Source organism: Carcharodon carcharias, chromosome 1 (assembly GCF_017639515.1).
Source record: "Carcharodon carcharias isolate sCarCar2 chromosome 1, sCarCar2.pri, whole genome shotgun sequence".
Lineage (NCBI taxonomy): Eukaryota > Metazoa > Chordata > Chondrichthyes > Lamniformes > Lamnidae > Carcharodon > Carcharodon carcharias.
In genome coordinates this window covers 137,370,833-137,393,570 of record NC_054467.1, presented here as the reverse complement: position 1 = coordinate 137,393,570, position 22,738 = coordinate 137,370,833, and the positions used below count along the sequence as shown (strand labels likewise).

Genomic DNA, 22,738 nt, shown 5'->3' with positions numbered 1-22,738 from the left:
TCATCCCGCCCTTAAATGAGGCCTCCTGAAAAATGCAAAGGCCGCCTGGCTGATTCACCCGCCCGCCAATCGTAACATTGGATGGCTTTCCTTTAAGCCATTTTCCCTCCAATCCATTTACTCCCACAATTATAGCATGGATACAGGGGGCGTTTACTTGAGTGCCAAGGATCTTCACCATGGCAACCGATTTCCTCGCAGCAGGACCCTGATGTAACCCTCTTTACCATCTTCCACGCCTTACGGGACCTTGGCTTCCACCTCTGTCCACTGATCCGTAGGTTGGCTGGAGACACCAAAAGTTGCCTTAACCCCAGGCTGAAGTTGGGCCAGGAACACAGCCTTAACCTGCTCCTCATCTTCCCCCATTGCAACATCCACTGGCTGTCGGTGCTGAGAGCACTCAGTTTGTATAAATGATTGGCAAAAGCTGCTGGGGTCTCATCTGGGTGGTGTTTAGTTTGGCTGAGTAAAGCTGGTAAATTAAAGTTCCTAATCCCAAGGTAATTGTGAACATTTGCCATTACATCAGTGTCAATAGCATCCGTCTCGTAAACCAAATCCTGCTGTTTACCTAACTTCCCTTTCAACTCTGTTATCTTCAGTTTTTAGAGAGAATGATCTGCTTCCTGATGGGGCTATTTAGCTGCCTCTCTTACCGCTCCTCTAGCGCCCCTAAGCTCCTGCTTGAGCTTCCCGTTCTCCTTCTGGAACTTCTTCAGTTCCTGCCAGGCTTGTTGTTCTTCTACCTTAGTAGTTCCCACACTTAAGCTAAAGAGACTCTGCTACTGCAGTAACATGGCTGACTGTTCAGCTGCCAATTCCAGGTTGATCTTTCTGGTATGTAATCTCCTATATCTGCTGTTTAAGGTTATTAATCTCTTGTGCTTTCTGTTTAAATTTCTCATTGTCTCTGAGTGCAGAAGTGTGCTCTTAAACTATAAGATTAAATGCCTTGTCAACCTTAAGTATTTTTTCATCTAACCACTCCTGGATAAATGCTACTACTTCTGAAAAAGGCATGCACTTGCCCTTTGTAAGGCAAATAATTCTTGTACAGACAACCTTTCTGTATGAAAATACAAACATATGAACAAGGAGCAGGCGTAGGCCATTCAGCTCCTTGAGACTGCTCTGCTATTTTATAAGATCATGGCTGATTTGATTGTAACCATAAATTTGTATCCTACCAAGCCTGGATAACCTATGCTTGCTTACCAAGAGTCTATCGACCTCTGCCTTGAAAATATTCAAAGACTGCTTGCATCACCTTTTCACAAAGAGAATTCAAAAGACTCACGACCCTCTGAGTGAAAGAATTTCACCTCCTCTGTTTTAAATGAGCGACCCCTAGTTTTAGATTCTCCCATGTCCACCTTATCAAGGCACCTCAGGATCTTAAATATTTATATGCTAACTTCTCTTTATAAGCTGCGGGCAACTTTTCTAACTTCTCTTTATAAGCTGCGGGCAACTTTTCTAACTCCTCTTTATAAGCTGCAGCTACATCTTTAGATGCCATCCTTACTGTTTCTAAGGCCTGAATTTTACCCTTGGTGGGCAGGCACAATCGGTGGGCCCAAAAGCGTCTGGGAAACGGACCCCTGACCGTGATTGGCCCCTGATTGTGATTTCACGCTGACTGTCCAATTAACAGCCAGTCAGCGTGAAATGCGCACTGAAAAGCTCAGTGCTGCCAGGGTGGGGGCAGGAAGAGGGTGGGCGATGACGTCATGCAGGCGTGGGTGAGCGTTGCGAGAGAGCTTCCTGAAGGCAGACAGCTGCCTCAGGGAGCTGCAGACCTGCAAATAATGAAGTAAATGTTTAAAAATCTGCAAAAAAAATGTCCATACATCATAATCGAGCACCTGAAAGCATACCTCATAAAATTGCTGTCCACAGATATTTATTTTTATTCGATTTCATAACGGAGATTTCATCCCGCCTTTGGATGAGGCTTGATGAAAAATGTAAAAGCTGTCTGCCCAATTTGCCCATCTGCCGCCTGTAAGGTTGGACCGGCCATGAAAAATTGGAGACAACTGTGCCATTAATGGGCTTAATTACCCTTTTAATTGTCAACAGGTGGGTGCAAAAGTCAGAAGCGTGCCTGCTGAGCGAAATATTGTCCGAGTGCACAATGATGTCGGGACACTCGCCTGATGTCACCTTGCGTGATTTTATGCCCAATCAGGTCAGGCGCGCGCCCGACCACAGGATGTAAAATACTGCCCTGAGTTTCTAACTGCGTCTTTGACTACTGGCAGGTTTCACTGAGTCTCCACACTCCCACCATGCTGTGGTATGCCCTCCCAGGTCACGAGCTGGCCAGGCAAAGCAGCACTGAGATTCCAAGTTGCCCAAAGAAAATTTTTTATGCGGTCTTTTATCACGTCCTTTATGAAGGTCACCAGATTCTGCAAGTGCAAGCAAGTTCTGATCCTGAGAATTACAGAAATAATGTAACCACACTCAAATGCTTCAGTGTGTCATTATTTTGACTCAGGTTCCAGTTTGTGGTCGCCATTAACTGTAAGGAGATCGGGTGTGATAAATAAGTTGACAGCAAGACCTTTAAATTGTAACAAAGTGGAAAGATTTATTAAGCAAAAAATTTGACTCAGTCAAGTAGGCAATAACTAACACAACTTAACTGGTTATCCTTCTTTCAGCTATGGACAACAGCGCGCAAAAACTGGGACTAGGTTCATCTTATAGACTTCTCTTTCATGTTATTCTCAAACTTCTCTTTGGTGCAAACTCCTCAGACTTCTGTAGTTTATTCTTCAGACTTCCGTGATCTGCTCAGTTCTTGGATCCCAGTTAAGGGCACCTCTTCCCTTTGGATCTGTCTTCTCTCCACTGCAAAGAATATGATTTCAACCTTCTTTCTTATACATTAAAATGTTTACTAGTCCCCTCATTTACAAACCATTTGAGCCAATTGCTCACAGTTTGGTACCTGTGACAAATTCCACCACAGCAGTAGAGACAATACACAATATTCTCACAATATTCTAAACAACCAACAATATTCTAAACAAAAAAATCAATTATCTCCCAATGTTAATGGATCATTTAAAAGATTCCAGGATCTGGATCTGGATCTGCATCTTTGGCAGGAACTAATGATTCTTTCCTGGGGCCATACCACATCTGTGCACCAAATTTCATTGAAATTCATCCATTAGTTTTTCAGATATATTGTTTACAAACAGACTAACAAACAGGGGCAAAAATATTACCTCTGCCACCTTCCATGGTGAAGGTAGTTAAAACGATGTTCATAAAATACTATTATTTCCTCCAGCTGCGATGATATTTAGTGACAAATTTTGTTAAAAGCTGTGATGATATTGACCCATGCTGTACATTTCCAGAATCGCTCCTACATGCAATTTGGATATGGCCTTTATCACAAACACCATGCATGGCAGTTATTCCACAGTGTCAGTTACATACGGTTACACCTACTTGTCTGTGGGTGGTACTTATGCTGCAAGGGTTCTGAATGCTAATAAACTAGCGTATTGAAATCCTACTTTGCATTAATGTATCTACCACAGTATGCTTTCTGTTTATTGGCAGCTCAGTTTTGTTCATTTGTTGAGCATTCCCATTGGAAATGGTTACACATAAAAGAGAAAGATTACCTGCTCTTTTGCAAGTCCACACTAACAACTAGAATGACGCCATTTTCCTCTTCAGGGACCGATGGTTAAAAGGATAAGTATATTAAAATAACAGAGTTTGTTTTATTAAGTATTCAATCAAAATGTGTTTTTGTTATTTTTGAATGGAAAAAGGGGAAAGTGCTTTGTTAAAGATGTCAATTGCGCTTTGAAAATTCTATGTGCTGCTAAAATCTATGCCAATACAAACAAACATCACCATGATGAAAAAGAATTCATTTTCAAAATTCAGTTCACTGTCATTATCCCAATAATACTGGCATTCGTACTCTAGCATTGAAACCAATGTGTGAATATTAATGTATGAACACTTAAGATAATTATAGGATATTACTTTACCTGATTTTTAAACAGTTGTATTGGTTTCTCAAAAAAAATTAATTTGCTTTCTATGATGTTATAATACCTACAGGCATACATTCATATGTATTTTATGAAGCCATGTACGATTAATAAGGGTAGATCCACGGAGATATTTTGAAGTCATTGTAATTCAGGTGCATAATCACATGTATTTTATGAAAGTCTACTTTCCCTGCAAATTCTAACTACTCAGTGCGTGTGGGCACATCAAACTTCTTATACTGGGAGGAATAGTTTGACACATCAGGTTCCTTATAGTCGAAGAAATACAAGTCAAAAGCCGAGGTAGCTTACTTGGCCTTGGGTTTAAGTAGAGTTGCAGGCAGTGGGGTTGAGTGGAGGGTGGTGGTGTGGTGTCTAAGCCCATCAGATATATTCATGTTTGTCTGCCTTACTCTTGAGGGATGAAAGATGGAGGCAGAATCCCCTTGAGGCAATGATCTAGGTGGGAGACCGTGAATACTATTAATTGAGAGAAAGGACATTAAAAGGTAGAGGTTAGGAAGCGGTAGAACAAAACAGCAGCTGTAGAGATAATATGATATTTGGGAGGATCAGGGGCTGGGCTATTTTTCTCCCTATGATTTTGTTTCCTCCCTTTCTCCCTTTTTAATATATTTCTATGCCTACCTTGAACTGTGCAGGCTGTTTCTTTATTGCTGTATTTTTTTCTTTTCATTTTTCTCTGCTGAGATTTTGGTTGAACATAGATGAAAAAATTATCTTTACTTCGCTGTCCATTTCTTTTTTCTGATTCAGTATTTCTTTGTCTGGCTTTTTTTGGTTTTGTTCTTTTCCATTTTTTCTTTTGCCTTCTGCCTCAAATTGCCCCTTTCAGCAATCATGGAGGGAGGGAGATGAGATCATCAAGAGGAGTCGGAGCTTTTGTTATTCTATATACCGAAGCCTCCAGGACTAGTTTTCAGCCTTTAAAGATAGTGAGAGACCAGCACCAAACAGGTTATTTCAGCCACTTGGTAATAGGTACTTGGTGATTATTCTACTTAAGGCGTGTTTCCTTTAATTCTTCCCACAGCAAGTGACCAAAGCTGGTTGATCTTTCAGAAGATTTTTTTTAAAAATTGCACATTAGAACATTTTAATGTATCTTTTAATTTAAACAGCACAGCATTAACATTGCAGTTTTTAACAATGCATGAGAGGTGTGTGCTCCGTTGTTGGCATATTAGGCAAATACACCACTTGGTGTACTGAAGCTCATAGACCAGATGGTCCCAGTTTCATTCCCCAGAGGTCTCTGTTAAGCCAGCTGATCTCAGGTGGAGCCACAACTAGAGTGTGACAATTGGCATTAGCAACCTGGGCTAGAGACAGGGAAAATTGGGATCCATGCTCCTAATCACCACCCAGAGACTCCTGCTGGAACGTACATGTGTGTCTGGCTGTGATTATGGCAATAGCTCTGTTAATGTAAGTTCACTCACACACTTATTGATTGTTATCTGTTCACAGGAGACATTGTTAATGTGCTCATAGTGGTGTGCATTGACCCAGCCTTATCAAATAAAGTAACCAACCCGTCTTCTCTGCTCGGATTCATGAACATTACTAGTATCAACAACTGTTCACAAGATGGAACTCAAGGAAGGATGACTGAGATAGAAGTCTCTTTAAATCATCCCAGCAATGCAAGGAATCAAGGAAAATTTGCTTCTCAGAACGTAACTCCACATTTTATAGCCACAGGCTGGTTTATATGTAAAACTGATACAAAGGAAAAGCAAACACTGCATCAGGGATCACCTCCTCAGGGTAAAGTCTATTTATCTGGTATTTATATCATACTTAAAACTTTGCGATTTGTCTTTTTACTACTTGCAAAATCTCAAGATCTTAAAAGTGCCTGGGTGCATTTGTTTTATATGTCTCGTTTGTTTTTAGTATCTGTGGAGAGTTAACTGTTAATAATTGTTTTAAAAGTATAAATATTCTTTATCTCTTATAAAAACAATTATAGTAAGCACCATGTACTTCATTTCTAGATAAGAGGCATTTAATTTTTACACATCATACTACGGCCAGGACTTTCCCCTCGTCAGGTGGGCTTGGCGGGGGTGGGTAGGAGCAGCTGGGAAGACGACCGCTGCCCACGATCAGGGCCGGACAGTGATTTCATGCCGGGGGGCCGATTAAGACCCACCCAGCGTGAAAAGCGTGCTGCAGCGCTGCCTGTGTGGAAGGGGGGAGGAGGGTGAAAGCACAGGCTTGCGCATGCCTGTGGGTGTGCGCTGGAAAAGCTCCCTGACACACAGAGCTGTCTCATGGAGATGAAGAGTTTAAGAAGTAAAAATAAAGAATTTTAAATTGTTAAAAAAGACCCCTCAGGTCACATGATTAGGGACATGTTATTAATGAAATGTTTTAATTTTTATTTAATTTTTAATAGCTGTTGGAAACCTTATCCTGCCCATGGTTGATGTTCCCTAAAAAGCGCAAAAACCGCTTGGCCTTTTCACCTGCAAAATATTTCATTCAATAACCTGTTTAATGGCCTTTTATTAGGCCTTTTAATTGTTGGTGGGCACGCTGCCGACTCCCACACGTGCCTGCCAACCAAAATATTGCACGAGTGTGTGATGACGTCATCACGCGTCATTTTACACTGGGTCAGGTTGGGCACGTGCCTGCCTGACGAGTGTTATATTCTGGCCTATGTAATGATCAAGGGACACCACCTAAAACTCAGTTAAAAAGTGCAGTTAACGCAATTCTTCTTAATGTGACCCAATTCTGGATGATGTTGCAATTCAAAATTAAGTGGTTTGTCAAGATTGTAACAATATAGCAAGGTGTTGAATGAGAAAAGACTATTCAGCTACCAAGCCTTTTCATTGCACTTTTTGTCCTAACATGAATTCTGCCTCAAAAGTGAAATATGTGGATGCTGAAAACCAAAAATAAAAACACACAATACTTGAAATACTCAACAGGTGCATCAGCAACTGTATCTACAGAGAGAGAAACAGAGGTAACAAGCTAAATTTTACAGGCCACCCGCAGACAAGAAAACAGATGCTTGGACCCGTAAATTAGGAGACTGTGCTGAGGGACCCGCCCACCGTTTTCTTATGGGCAGCAGGGGAGGCATTACATGGGCCGCCCACCCATGGCCGAATTAAGGGCCTTTAGTGGGCAATTAGTGCCCAATTAAGGGCCTCTTCCTGCCTCCAATCTGATTTATAATGCAGCCCAGATTTTCAGGTGGATGCCCTTTTGTGAGAACTGTAAAATGTTAGACCTGAAACATTGGGCTGGATTATATGTTCCCTTGCCAGTGGGTTTGTCGGGGTGCATGTAAAATCCAGCGGGAAGCCTGCCTGCTGCATGTATGTCTGCCCCTGCCCTCACCGTTTTATCACTGGTGTGGGAGGGGTGGATGGCCTGCAGGCAAGTGGGTCAGTTGAGATCCTTGTGGGCAATCAATGCCCACTCAATAGCCTCATCCGTCTGTTGTCTGGGTTTAACCCATGGTGGGGGAGGCCCACGCCAAACTGCAAGCCCAGCAGGTTTCCCTGTATGGGCTGGTGGTGGGCAGAGGGGACCCGCCTTAATAAGAACATAAGAAATAAGAACAGGAGTAGACCATTCAGCCCCTCAAACATGCTTCGCCATTCAATAAGATCATGGCTGACCTTCTTTGTGTTTCAATTTCCGCATTCCCATTTACCCCCAATAAGCTTTGATTCCCTTGTCTAACAAGAATCTATCTACCTCTGCCTTAAAAATATTTACTGACCTTGCCTCCATTGCCTTCTGAGGCAGAGAGTCCCAAAATCGCATGACCCTCTGAGAGAAAAAAATTCTCATCTCTGTCCTAAAAGGGCGACCACTAATTTTAAAAAAGTGCCCCCTATTTCTGGACTGACCCACAAGAGGAAACACCTTTTCAATGTCCACCTTGTCAAGGCAGTTCAGGATCTTGTATACTGCAATCAAATCACCCCTCACTGTTCTAAACTCCAGTGGAAACAAGCCCAGTCTGTCCAACCTTTCCTCATAAGACAACCCATTCATTCCAGGTATCAATCTAGTAAACCTCCTTTGAACCGCCTCCAATACATTTACATCCTTCCTTAAATAAGGAGACCAAAATTGCACACAGTATTCGAGGTGTGGTCTCACCAATGTCCTGTAGAACTGAAGCATAACATCCTTACTTTTATGTTTAATCCCTCTCGTAATAAAGGATAGTATTCCATTAGCCTTCTTAATTATTTGCTGTACCTGCGTACTAACTTTTTTTGACTCTTGATCCCTCTGCACCTCAGAATTATGTAGCCGTTCTCCAATTAAGTAATACTCTGCTTTTTTGCTCTTCCTGCCAAAGTGAACAACTTTACATTTTCCCATATTAGACTCCATCAGAGGGATTTTCTGTATCTGCACGCTGCCACGATCTTCTGGTCCCACTGCAAGTCAATGGACTTCTGGCTGGGGTGCCACCTTGCCCATGGTGGGTCCCACCTGCGACGGGGCTGGAAAACCCTGGTCCATTTGCCAGATCTTTGTCCACTCACTCAACCTATCTATATCTATCTGCAACCTCCTCATGTCCTCTTCACAACATACTTTCCTATCTATCTTTGTGTCATCTGCAAATTTAGCTACTATGTCTTCGCTCCCCTCATCTAAGTCATTGATGTAAATCATAAAAAGTTAAGGCCCCGGTACAGACTCCACTCGTCACATCCTGGGCAGAATTTTGCCCTTGATGGGCGGGTGGGCCCCACCGGCTCGGAGGCGGGCGGGCAGCTGAACTCCGCCGCCGAAACAGGCCCCGCCGCCATTTTGAGTGGGCAAGCCAATTAAGGCTCGCCCAGCAGGCAGCCCGACGGGAAGTGCTATGTGCTTCCTGTTCGGGGGGGAGGGAATCCCCAACTGTCAAAGTGCGCTTTTTCATGCATGTGCGCGAAATAGTGCACATCTCCCTGAGATTAAGTGCTGCCCCAGGGAGAGCAGTGACAGTTTTTGTAAGTTGAAAAATAAAAAAACTATTAACATGTCCCGCTTTTGTGACATCGTCACACGAGATGGGACATGTTAATAAATATCACATAAACTTTATTAAAGTTTTTTAAAACCGACATGAAACCTCATCCCGTCAGTGGATGAGGTTACATGTTTTTTTCACAAGCCCGCTGGGGCTCCTGGCCTGCCTGCCAGTCTTAAGGTTGGACGGGCAGAGCCTTTAATTGGCTTAATTATCCTGTCAATGGCCTCAATTAGTTGATTTCACTGTCCTCTCGCCTTCCTGAATGTTTTAATGGGGCGGGATGAAGTCAGGGGTTTCCCCCGACGTCATCCCACGTCATTTTCGTGTCGGCAAGCGTGCCCTGCCCCCAACTCGCCGATGGAAAAATTCTGCCCCTGTCAATTTGAAAAAGATCAATTTATACATACGGTCTGCTTTCTGCCAGTCAGCCAATCTTCTATCGATGTTAATATGTTATCCCCAACATCATGCACTTTTATTTTCTGTAATAATCTTTGATGTGGCACCTTATCAAAAGCTAGATCTGTTTGAAATCTATCCCATCTACAGGCTCCCCTTTAGCCACCGTGCATCTTACTCTTTCAAAAAAACTCCAATAAGTTGGTTAAACGTGATTTTCCTTTCACAAAACCATGCTGACTCTTCCCTATTGTCTTGATCTCTTCTAATTGTCCAGCTATAACTTCCTTAATGATCAATTCTAACAACTTCCCCATGACAGACGTCAAGCTTCTTATTTTCTGCCTCTCTCCCTCTTGAATATTTGCTACTTTCCAATCTGATGGAACCTTTCCAGAACCTAGCAAATTTTGGAAAATTAACACCAGCGCGTCGACTACCTCATTAGTCACCTCTTTTAAGAGACTAGGTTGTAGTCCTTCGGGACCCGGAGACTTGCCAGTCCACAGCTCTGTCAATTTCCTCAGTATCACATCCCTGGTGATTTCAGTTTCACCAAGTTCCTCTCTCTCTTTCACTTCCTGATTTGCAGCTATTACAGGAATGTTTTTGTATCCTCTATAGTGAACACAGAAGTAAAACATTTGTTTATTTCTTCTGCCATTTCCTTATGATCTACTATTAACTCCCCACTGTCACTCTCTAGAGGACCAACACTCACTTTACTTATTATTTTCCTTTTTAAATACCTGTAGAAACCCTTGTTATCCATTTATACATTTCTAGCTAGCTTTCTCTCATACTGTAATTTCTTTCTCCTAATTAACCTTTTAGTCATTCTCTGCCATTCTTTATATTCTGATCAATCGTCTGTTTTGACACTCATCTTTGCACAGTTGTATGCTTTTTCCTTCAGTTTGATGCTTTCCTTAACTTCTTTAGTTAACAATGGTTGGTGGGTCCTCCCCTTAGAATTTTTCTTTATAATAGGAATGTACTTATTCTGGATACTCTGAAATATCCCCTTAAATGTCTGCCACTGCTTCTCTATTGATCTAGCCTCTAGCCTAGTTTCCCAGTTCACTTCAGCTAGCTCAGCTTTCATCCCCACAGTTGCCCTTATTTAAGTTTAAGATACTAGTCTTAGACCTACTCTTCTATCTTTCAAACAAATGTAAAATTCAATCATATTGTGGTCCCTTCTACCTACGGGTGCCTTTACTCTGAGGTCATTAATTAACCCTGTCACATTACACAATACCTAATTTAAAATAACCTGCTCTCTGGTTGGTTCCAGAACATGCTACTCTAAGAATCTATCTCAAAAGCATTCTAAGAACTCCTCATCCAGGCTATTACTACCAATATGATTTTTCCAGTTTAAGTGTAGATTGAAATCATCCATGAATATTGCCGCCCCTTTATCACAAGCACACAATATTTTCTTTTGAATATTTTGTCCTACACTGTGGCTACTGTTACGGGGCCTGTAGACCACTCCCACTAATGACTTTTTTCTCCTACTATTCCTCATCTCCACCTAAGTTGATTCTATATCCTGATCTCTTGAACCAAGGTCTTCTCTAACTATTGTGCCAATACCCTCTTTGATTAACAGTGCTACCCCTCCACCTCTACTTAGCTTCCTATTCTTCTTGAATGTCATGTACCCCTCAATATTAAGGACCCAATCTTTGTCGTCCTGCAACCACATCTCTGTAGTTGCTATCAGATCATATTTATTTACTTCAATGCGACCATTTGCTTTGTTATCAATGCTAGGCGTATTCAGATAGAGTTTTGTCTTTTTGTCACCTTTGTAACATCGAGTCTTGACTATTGATGCATTCTTAGGATTTTTTCTCCCTGTCCCTTCTTGCCATTCTCTGACCCTCATTTTTCATATTACTATTTTGCTCTCCTGTCTTGACTCTACACCTTGAATTGCTACCTCTACCCAAGCTTGGTCCCTCACCCCTCTTGTTTAGTTTAAAGCCCTCTCTACTTCCCTAGTTATGTGATTTATGAGGACACTCGTCCCAGTATGGTTCAGGTGTAAACTTTCCCAACGGTACAGCCCCCACCTTCCCCAATACTGGTGCCAGTGCCCCAGAAACCAGAACCCACTTCTCCCACACCAGTCTTTGAGCTATGCATTTGTCTCTCTAATCTTATTTGCTCTATGCCAATTTGCATGTGGCTCAGGAAATAATCCAGAGATCATTACTCTTGAGATTGCTTCTTAATTTGGTGCCTAGCTCCTCATACTTAGCTTTCAGAACCTCTTTCTTAGTTCTACCTACCTATGTCATTGGTACCTACATGGACCATGACGACTGGATCCACCCCCTCCCACTGCAAGTTCCTCTCCAGCTCTGAGCAGATATCCTGACACCTAGCACCGGGCAGGCAACATAGCTGTCTGGGCTCGCTCGTTGTTGCAGAGAACAGTGTCAATCACTATACTCTCTCCTTCTACCACTGCATTCCTTTTTCCTCCCCCCACTTGAATGGCTTCCTGTACCATGGTGCTATGGCCAGTCAGTTCATCCAACTTGCTGACCTCACTTTCATCCACACAGGTTGTGAGCACCTCAATCCTATTTGACAATTGCTAAGTCTGAGGCTCCTCCATTACTGTCTGCTCAGTCCCATTACCTGCTTCACTGACAATCACATCCTCCTGTCCCTCACTGCTGACTAAAACAGATGACCTTCTTCTAAGAGGTGTGACTGTCTTCTGGAACAAATTATCCAGGTATTTCTCCCCCTGGCCATTCAGAGGGTCCTCTCCCATCTGTTAACCCCCCTCAGGTTCCCCTCCTCCCATGGTCTCTCAAACACTACACTCGACCCTTTTCACTCAAACCTGCCAACTTGGCACCAGATGAGACCTGTGACTCACCTGCAGGGCTGAATCTAGTGCTGCTCGCCTCTTCTTGTTTGTGCTGCCCATACTGAAGAGCTGCCAGTCTCTGATTAAATGGCAGTTCTCTGAGACTGGACTTCCTGATCCAGAAGGGTGGAAGTCCAGCCTCCAGCCTAATAATGGCTATTTGGTCATTCAATAGCCATAGGGCAGCTGGTGTTCCCCTTGTTGGGCAGTCAACTCCCTGACTTTTTTAGCCACGGGGTGTGTGGAATTCAGTACCTCCTATAATTCAGCCCACTAACTCTGGGCAGAACTTTATGGGCCCCTGCCAGCAGGTTTGCAGCTGGGATGACCCGTAAAATGGCCTGCATGGCCTTCCTGTCATCTATCTGCCTGCTTCTGACTTGTCTGAAATTTCACAAGGGCGGATGAAGCCTATGGCAGCCTGCCTGCCCTCAGTCCAGTTGAGGCCCTTGAGTCCGGATGCAGAGTAGCATTAAGTTATTCTACAGTGAAGGGCTTCACAGCAAAGATCAATCATGTTTTGATAGGGCATCCACGCCCAAGCAATTTTCAGCATGGGCTAACGACAGCAATCAGGAATGGGAAAACTTTTGCCCACTGTGGCCAAGGGCTGTTAAAATCAATTAGAACATTTGGATTTCTACTCAGGCTCAGATCAGCCATATTAGTTTCAGTCTTAAAGAAATACTTACCTACTTCTTGTTTATAATTAATTGATTGACATTGTTGGGTTCCTATGACATGAAAAAAATTCAACACTGGGGAGAATTTACACCCTGTCGAGGGGGTTGGGCAGGAGCGAGCGTGGGCGGGAGCGTAGCCGATCGCCGTCCATGATTGGCTGCGTGCCGCCATCTTACGTGGGTGGGCCAATTAAGGCCCAATGAGTGCCCCCTGTGTTGGTGGGGGAAGTAGGCTGAGTTGGGGCCTGCACTTTTTCGCACATGCACGCAAAAGAGCGCAGAAATCTCCCTGAGGCACAGAGCTGCCTCAGGGAGATTAGTTGGATTTTTAAAAATTTAAATAAAGAAAACAATTTTTAAGACATGTCCTCTCTTGTGACAGTGTCACATGAGCTGCGACATGTCTATGAATTTTATTAAAAATTTTTATTAAAGTTTTAAAACCTTCATGAAACCTCATCCCACCCATGGATGAGGTTTCATGATAAATGTGAAGGCCTCCTGGGCTCTTTGCCTGCCCGCCAACATTAAGGTTGGATGGGTGGCTCAGTTAGTTATTCTAATTAGAATTTAAATGGCCTTAATAGGCCTTTAACATTTTGGCAGGTGCGCAGCTGACTCCGGTGCACACCCGCCGAACTGAAGATCTGAATGATGCGTGGTGATGTCGGGATGCATGCCCAATATCACCGCGCATCATTTTACCCATCGGCGAGTGGGGCCTGCCCCCGCTCGCTGACCTGAAGATTCTGGCCTGTGTGTTCAAAACTTTACTCTTATTGCTATTTTTTTAAATGGATTTTCTGCTGAACAAAAAAAAGATGGCTGCTACAAGTCACATGACCACAGGATTGGTCATTTGTTCTGGAAAGTACCAAGAGAAGTTACAAGAACAAAAGAGTTCTACACTCAGTCTCTGGAATCTCACACCTCATTGTATAGACCCCTTGTAATCAACAAAAACAGAGGAAGTGCAGATAAACTGTGCGCTCCCCCCCCCAACTACAACTATCACCAAAGAGAGAGATCGAAAAGCATTATACTGTAAGAGGTGTGAAGAACCACTTTGTCTCTCACCTAATGAGGAGCAATGGAACTCTGGCCAGAAGCACAGAAACTGATTGTTAAGCTGCAACTAACCATGAATGCGACATGTCACATGATCCAAACCTCTGGCCTTTTTGGACAGTTTTAATATTACATCTTTAGCCTCACAGTCTGTTGTTTGACATCCAACTGGTGTACCACCAAGAAACAGACCTCCAGACAAAACAACAGCCTGATCCTCAAAGCCTGTCTCTGCTGGAAGATTTCCTATCATCACTTGCAGAACCCATCCAGTTTCTGTGTACGTGCTTCATCTTGCGGTATCAGCATCAACTGTAAAGTGAATTCTGCAGCCAGCAGAACTCGTACTCATACATGAAATAATTCCTCCTTAGATTCTAACTCTGGACTCTGGAAATCATGTGAACTAATATCGATTTCTGTGGTTTTTGTATTGTTACTATCCATAGTTGTAATCCTCGTTTTTCTACCCTCTGCCCCACCCCATCCCCATACCCTACTGTGTGTGTGTGTGTGTGTGTGTGTGTGTGTGTGTGTGTGTGTGTGTGTATGTGTGTGTGTGTGTAGTGGAGAGGAATGTTGTGAACACTTCTCACCTGGATTTTGAATGTGAAATAAACTTACCTTCTGCGTTAATCATAATGTGAGATTGCTGTATGTTACTAGTAAATTGGATCACACAAATCAAGGGTTTGGGAAAACACACCACAGCACATCTTAAAAATAACTCTAAACACTTTTTGGTTACGGACAGGTATTTAGAGGAAATAAGTATTGTTTGTTTGTCTTTCTCCTGTTTGTACCAACATCCATTGTATTTACTGGGTAACTATTCTACATATGCACCACACAGCAAAGGAAAATGGTACTTGTTTTACCATCCTAATTTGAAGCTTGTTAATTTTGCATTTGGCCTCTAGTTCTTTGAACAATTCATGCTTCTTACATTTATATTATGCCATGTCTCTTGTCATAAAGGACACAAATCATGTTCCATTACCATGTTCTTTCCTCCCAAGAAAACAAATTCAGTTCTGTGAATTGTTCTTCATAACATTAAATTTTAAATCTCAAATCATCCAGTCACTATCTTTAGCGCCCTTTCCAATGTACTGTCCTTTTGGAAATAGGCTTTATAAAGTGGGAGACCTGCAAAGGATTGAAACAACCAACTTAAACTCACTATTACTACCCTTGAGGTCTATCCTAGTACCTGCTCCCTCCTTTCAGTTGGAGTGAATGATAAACAATCATATCCACTTCTTTTTCTACGTGTTTTGCTAATTCATACATATTTCATCATCTACACAATAATATCTGTCTCCATCTTACACAAACCATCTAGCTACATAACTTGTCACCATCAACAAATTTCAAAGTATTCTATATATTTGGAGTATGTAAACAAAGGAAATGGAACAGAGTCTTATGGAACTCTACTAAACAATGTCATGAAGACAGCACTTCAATTAATTATCACATTTTGCTTTTTCAGTTGCCAAAACAGTTTCTATTGAATTAATTTAATTCCATTAGGCTTGATTATCTTTAAAGTCTCACATGTAGGACTTTATCAAATGCCTCATGAACATCCAATTAAATTATATCCAGTAATCATACCATTGATACTTTAACCTCTCCAGTAGCACATGTGATGATGCCTGACCCATTGCTTGGAGCTGTTTCCACTCTGCTGGCATTACTTCACCAGAGGTGTGGTGGAAATCCTTTTCTGTCATACTTTTGGAAAAGTAATGTTGGTGGAGTGGAAGCAGTTCTGAGAAATTTTCCTTCCAAACTTCCTTTGAGCTCTTCTCTCCTTGGTAACCATTAAGTAAATTTTCTGGGACAGGATTTTGCCCTTGGCGGGGGTGCGCCCTTGGCGGGGGTGCTTGGCGGGGGTGGACGGGGGTGGTTGGCAAGCCGACCGCCACCCATGATCAGTTCCACACTGCAGTTTCACACTGGCAGACCAATTAAGGCCCACCCAGCGTGGAACACAAACATCAGCTCTGCCTGTGCGGGTGGGGGAGGAAGGCATGCAGACCGAGCATGACCATCACATTTACATGTGAAAGAATGCTTCAAACCTCCTGAGGCACGGAGCTGCCTCAGGGAGATGAAGTGCTGTTTAAAAAAACTAATGAAGAAAATAAAAATGTCATAAAACATGTCCCAGCTCATGTGACAGAGTCACATTCAAAAATATTTTTTTTATTTGATGTTTATTCGCTTTAGGAAACCTCATCGCACCCATGGATGACGTTTCCTAAAAAATGTAAAGGCCGCATAGTCTTTCCGCCTGCCCGCCAACCATTAGGTTGGACGGGCAGTGTAAATTTGAATTTAATTAGCTTCTTAATGGCCTCAATAGGCTTTTAATTGTTGGCAGGTGCACAGCCGACTCCGATGCCTGCCCGCTGAGCGAAATATTGCGAGACTGCACGATGATGTCAGGTTGTTCGCCTGATGTCATTGTGCGTCATTTTATGTTTGGGCATGTCGGGTGGCCCACCTGCATGCTGAGCGTAATATTCTGCCTTTGGGGTTTTTTCAATTCATTTTGTGCTTATTTCTTATGTGCTTTTATTTCCATACAGTATCCAAAATGATGATATCTATAACAGATAGGAGTGTAATCACTGGGATCAGTGGATTAAAGATGCTCATCTTTCCCATACCTAACAAAATTAATGCTACCTGGAACTGCAGTTCAGTAAATGGGAGGAAAACTACCAAATGTTACATGGAAGTTGAATTTCAGAACTTCACTATAGAAGATTTGACAGATCAAAATAGAGATCTTTGCACTAAAAAGGAAAACTGCGACATTTTTGTGAAGAAGGAAGCCCCTAATAATCCATGCTACAGAGACAGAACTAATTATTTGACAGTGACCATTAAAGGTAAATTGTCAAGTTGGTATGTATTAATGTTAAACTTTACTTCCTGCTGCAAAAGTATATTTATAACTAAGTTCTGCTAACTGATGTCAGCATCCTGATTTAAAATATTAACCTCGCCCAAATCTGCGTGGTTCAGTTGGACCAGGTCTGGATTCAGATTTTCTAAAAAATAATAAAATCATCTGTTCTTTTTATTACTTCCCATTTTAAGGTATTTTTAATTCCTTCCAGATGTACCAGATGTACAATTCTCGGTAGAACAGGGTGACCAAACATCCTGTTCCAAGGCCTTTGCTGATTCCTGTCTTTAGATGATTCATTGTGAGGTACCCAGAAGGGGAAGAGAGCAAGTCGGTTTTTGATTCTTTCTTTCTCCACTTGTCTCATCTCTACTGGCTACTGTCCAGTTACAGTGAGTAATGCATATGTAAACCACTATTCTTCCAGTCTGCATAATAAAAAATGGTCCACTTTTTAAGAAACCCAAACCAAATAAAATATTTTGAGATCAGCCAAGTTCAAAATTTTGCTGTGATAAGATTAATTCTGTATTCATACCTTTCAGGATGATTGAATTATCCAATTCTTTCCCTGCACTCTTAAAAATTCCATACATCTTTTTGGAATGTTAGAAAAATATAGCAGGAAGTGGTTAAACCCTACAGAATGTCTCTAGGTTTGTTGGAATGGATTTTCCTCCACAAGAATGGAATATAATGGTGGGAGAAAGGGATGGCGGGGCCTACTGTTGCTTCCCTGTCACATCCTCATTTTTCTTCTTTATCCCTACTGGGACAATTGCTGGTGGTCCTTCCCTGCTTATCTCATGTAACTGTTAATGGGAAGTGGGCCCTGGTTTTTCATGTTATTTCTCTCTCAGCTGCCCTTCTTATCTGCTCCTTGGGACTGCTTGCTGGAAGGTACTTGTAGGCCTGCAGTAATGGTCCCCACTACACTACTACGAATTTCCCTCTCTAACCCTAACAGATTCCTTCTTAGTCTGTCAGCTCTGTCTAAGCTCACAGAATCACAGAATTGTTACAGTGCAGAAGGAGGCCATTCAGTCCATCATGTCTGCACCACCTTTCCAAATGAACAATCCACTTCGTGCCATTCTCCTGCCTTCCTCCCATAACCCTGCATATTCTTCCTTTTCAGATAACAGTCTAATCCCTTTTGAATGCTTCATTTGAACCTACCTCCACCACACTCTCAGGCAGTGTATTCCAGACCTTAATCACTGGCTGCGTGTAAAAGTTTTTTCTAATATCAATTTTGCTTCTTTTGCCAATTACTTTGAATCTGTGCCCTCTTGGTTTCGATTCTATTATGAGTGGGAATAGTTTCTCCCTAATTACTCTGTCCAAGCCCCTCATGATTTTGGATATCTCTATTAAATCTCCTCCCAGCCTTCTTTTCTCCAAGAAAAACAATCCTATCTTCTTCAATCTATCTTCATAACTGAAGTTCCTCATCCCTGGAACCATTCTCATTATTTTTTTCTGCACTGTCTCCAGTCCTTCACATCCTCCTTAAAGCACAGCGCCCAGAACTGGACACAATTCTGCAGTTGCGGCCAAACTAGTGTCTTTTCAAAATTCAACACAACCTCCTTGCTCTTGTACTCTATGCCCCTATTAATAAAGCCCAGGATAGTATGCTTTATCAACCATTCCCTCAGCCTGCCCTGCTACTTTCAACGACTTATGCACATATACACCCAGGTCCCGCTGCTCCTGTTTTAGAGTTTTGCCCTTTATTTTATAAATTGGTAGCACTCTCGCCCCTGATTTAGAAGGTTGTGGGTTCAAGTCACACTCCAGAGATATGAGTGCAACACTCTAGGCTGACACTCCAGTCCAGTACGGAAAGAGTTCTGTACTGTCAGAGATGGTATCTTTCAGATGAGACATTAAACAAAAGCCCTATCTGCAGTCTCAGGTGGACACAAAAGATCCAGTGACACTATTTTGAAGAAGAGTGGGGAGATATCCTGGATAATATTTATCTATCAATCAACATTACAACAACAGATTATCTTGTCATTATCTCATTGCTGTTTGTGAGAGTTTGCGCTGCAAAAATTGGCTGCCCTGTTTCCTACATTACAACAGTGACTACAAGAAGTATTTCATTGGCATGAAAGCACATTGGGGGGCTAATGGTTATGAAAAGCTCGATATAGATGTAAGCCTTTCTTTCTTTCTTGGTGGTGGGAATCCAGATGGGAACCTGTCTTGCATGGCCAATAACCCCTGATCCTTCTCTAGATTTGTGGTAAGAAAAGAGTGTACTAGTCCTACTTCACTGTTACCTCATCGCTGGAAAAAAAACCCAGCCTTTCTTTCCTTATGTAATAGCATTTTTAAAGCACTTGGATTCATTTGGTGGAATGGCTTTAAGTTAACTGTCAATGTTGTGTCACATCCTGAGCAAGAGTAGAAATAAAGGGCTGGGTTTTATGCTCTCCTGCTGGTGGGTTTGAAGGCAAGTAAAATCTAGCTGTTGGCCTTCCTGCCACCTACCTGTCTGCCCAAAACAGGTCTGAAATTTTACAGGGGGCAGGGGAGATGTCGGGTAGCCTTGGCCCTATAGTGTCCGATTAATGGCCACATAAGGGTCTCATCCCACCCCTGCTGGTATTTTACCCATGGCAATGAGAGGCCCACACCATGATAGAAGACAAGCAACTTTAGCTGTACATTCTGGTATCAGGCAAGGGGGAGTGTCCTTTGTGAGTCCCCTGGGCCAATTGCAGGCACCCCCCTCAAGATCATTTGCCACCAGTCCCCCTGCCTATTGAACCCGCCCCTGCACACACCTCGCTGAGACCCCCGGCCCCAGGCTCATCTGGGCTCCTCAGCATTGAAAACTGCCTGTAGTCCCAGCAGTGGCCACCAGGTCCAGTTGGTGTTGTGGGTCAACAGAGCAGCCAGCCAACTGGATTGGCCAGGAGCTCTCTAAGGTAGGATTTTCTTCCGATGCGGGGTGCGGATGTCTCGCCTTGAAGTAATTTAAGCTGCTCCCGTTGTTAAATTACTGTGCAGCAGCCATCAAGATTGTGGGTGGGGACACCTTCCCCCGGCCCCCAACTTTTTAGCCACAGGGGTGGGGACTGGGCTGGCACCTAAAATCCAGCCCAAAGTGTGGAAAAATTAAATGAAGTTTCAGGCGTTTATATTTGAAGAATAAATCTCACTCTAGCAAAGGTCACAGTCGGAAGGCTTAATGCCTGAAACATTAACTTGTCTGCTTTCTCTATATTTGCTGACTGACTTTCCATGTGTTTCCATTTTTTTATTGTTTGTCTTTAATATTTCCCAGCATTGCAGTATTTTGAGTTTTACTCACGCTGGTTATTGTAGGCCTGAGATAAATTGACACCAACCAGCTCTTAACAGATTGAAAACTCTGCAAATCTGCCACAGATAATCTGCCTCATTATAATATAGGACTCTGCTTCATTATGTTTCTACATCTTCAGAGAAATTAATAGGGTAGTGGATAGTGGATCCCATATTTTAACTCCAAGACATGATCTATTTTAGTTTTGTTTTATTATTGTTGCTTACTTGCTAAATTACCACATAGGATGATGGGAATAGCTAGACTTCAAAAGATCTTTGCCCATCTAGTTCAACTTTCACCACCCTGGTAGCTTCAGATGCAACAAGTGAAAAGCGCTCTCTGTAGAGCACATAGCTCTGTCATGCTGAGTTAACTCAATGTTATCACAATTATGCAGTTCTTCCTTGAGGCTTTTTTCTGCCTGGTGGTTGCTCTATAACTATAAAACTGAAAAAAGTAAATATTTTTATTAAGAGCTTCCATCTCCCTGAGGGGGCTCAGGCCAATCCATATATAATAACCTGCTCTGAAAACTCTGCTCACATTTGGACAGTTATGAAAAATTCTACCCTAGCTGCTGAGACAATCCACAACATTCTAAAACAATCAACAACATTCTAAATAAAATAACCCACAACATTCTTAAAAATGTCAATTTGCCCTATTTCCCAATGTTAATGGATGCTTTAAAAGATTCCAGGATCCGGATCTGGATCTTTGCTAAAATATAATCAGGTCTTCCTTGGGCAATGCCCCATCTGTGTACCAAATTTTGCTGAAATCCATTCATTAGTTTTTTAGCTATGTTGTTTACAAACTGTCAAATTGACTAACAAATGAGCAAAAAACATTACCTGTGCCCACCCTTAATGGCAGAGGTAACAACAATATAGCTGTTGACTAATCTTAGTAATCAATGTCTATCAATTAGGCTACAGTTGACCCAGAAGTGAGAAAAACCAGACTAGGCTGTTAAGCATTTGAGCAATCAAACACCTATATTTACCTCTGATTTCCCTCTCAGATATGAACAGAACCAATGCAGAGAATTTACGAGAAGGTATTCATATTACCTGGAGCATTCATTCTCCTGCTGGATCGCAAATTACAAAATACTCTGCATGCATTCAGGTGCAGAATCCCTCTACTGAATATCAAGGTCAGTCCAAAAAGTTGTCTATGATGAAGATCAGAACTAGATTGAACAGATAATTTGCAATTGGTTGCCAAACACGTTCTTGTATGTAGTAAAGTAATATGAGGAAATTTGTGAGTAGCTTTCTGATACGTGCCCATCTTTTGGTTAAGCATGTCTGAAGTCTTGCTAAACATAAGAAAGCATAGAATCAGTTCCTGAAAACAGTCTGCAATTTTAAATATTTGCCCCTTATCAAACAATTTTATAATGGATAACACAATATAATCGCCCGAACAATCCCCATCCACCACTACTCTCCTCTGTCTAGCTGAACTTGTTCTCACACTGAACAATTTCTCCTTCAATTCCTCTCACTTCCTCCAAATAAAAGGTGTGGCTATGGGTACCCTCATGGGCCCCAGCTATGCCTGTCTCTTTATGGGGTATGTGGAACATTCCTTGTTCCAGTCCTACTCTGGCCCCTCCCACAACTCTTTCTTCGGTACATCGATGATTACTTTGGTGCTGCTTCATGCTCTCGTCGGGACTTGGAAAAATTTATTAATTTTGCTTCCAATCTCCACCCCTCCATCATTTTCACGTGGTCCATCTCTGACACTTCCCTTCCCTTCCTTGACCTCTCTGTCTCAATCTCTGGTGATGGACTGTCCACCAATATCCGTTACAAACCTACCGACTCCCACAGCTACCTCGACTACAGCTCCTCACACCCCGCTTCCTGTAAGGACTCCATCCCATTCTCTCAGTTCCTTCGCCTCCGTCGCATCTGTTCCGATGATGCTACCTTCAAAAACAGTTCCTCTGACATGTCCTCCTTCTTCCTTAATCGAGGTTTTCAACCCACAGTGGTTGACAGGGCCCTCAACCATGTCCGGCACATCTCCCGTGCATCTGCCCTCACGCCTTCTCCTCCCACCCAGAAACATGATAGGGTCCCCCTTGTCCTCACTTATCACCCCACCAGCCTCCGCATTCAAAGGATCATCCTTCGCCATTTCCGCCAATTCCAGCATGATGCCACCACCAAATACATCTTCCCTTCACCACCCCAGCGGCATTCCGTAGGGATCGTTCCCTCCGGGACACCCTGGTCCACTCCTCCATCACCCCCTACTCCTCAACCCCTACCTATGGCACCTCCACATGCCCATGCAAAAGATGTAACACCTGCCCCTTCATTTCCTCTCTCCTCACCATCCAAGGGCCCAAA

General features: G+C 42.6%; 1 protein-coding gene across 7 annotated transcripts in view; it reads left to right on the top strand.

Annotated features, from left to right (window-relative positions):
- LOC121283302 overlaps positions 1 to 22,738 on the top strand; it is a 121,697-nt gene that overhangs the window by 32,111 nt on the left and 66,848 nt on the right. For 3 of the 7 annotated variants that reach the window (XR_005944230.1, XM_041197753.1, XM_041197739.1), the window contains exons 1-4: positions 3,533 to 3,717; positions 5,529 to 5,828; positions 16,716 to 17,021; positions 21,394 to 21,528. Coding sequence is in view for 6 of the 7 variants with exons in the window: in XM_041197753.1 (XP_041053687.1) it covers positions 3,552 to 3,717; positions 5,529 to 5,828; positions 16,716 to 17,021; positions 21,394 to 21,528 (907 nt within the window). In the remaining variant the exon portion in view is untranslated. Of the gene's footprint in view, positions 1 to 3,531; positions 3,731 to 5,528; positions 5,829 to 16,715; positions 17,022 to 21,393; positions 21,529 to 22,738 lie in introns of those variants that run through there. The other 4 variants (XM_041197770.1, XM_041197761.1, XM_041197780.1 and 1 more) reach the window with 3 other exon arrangements.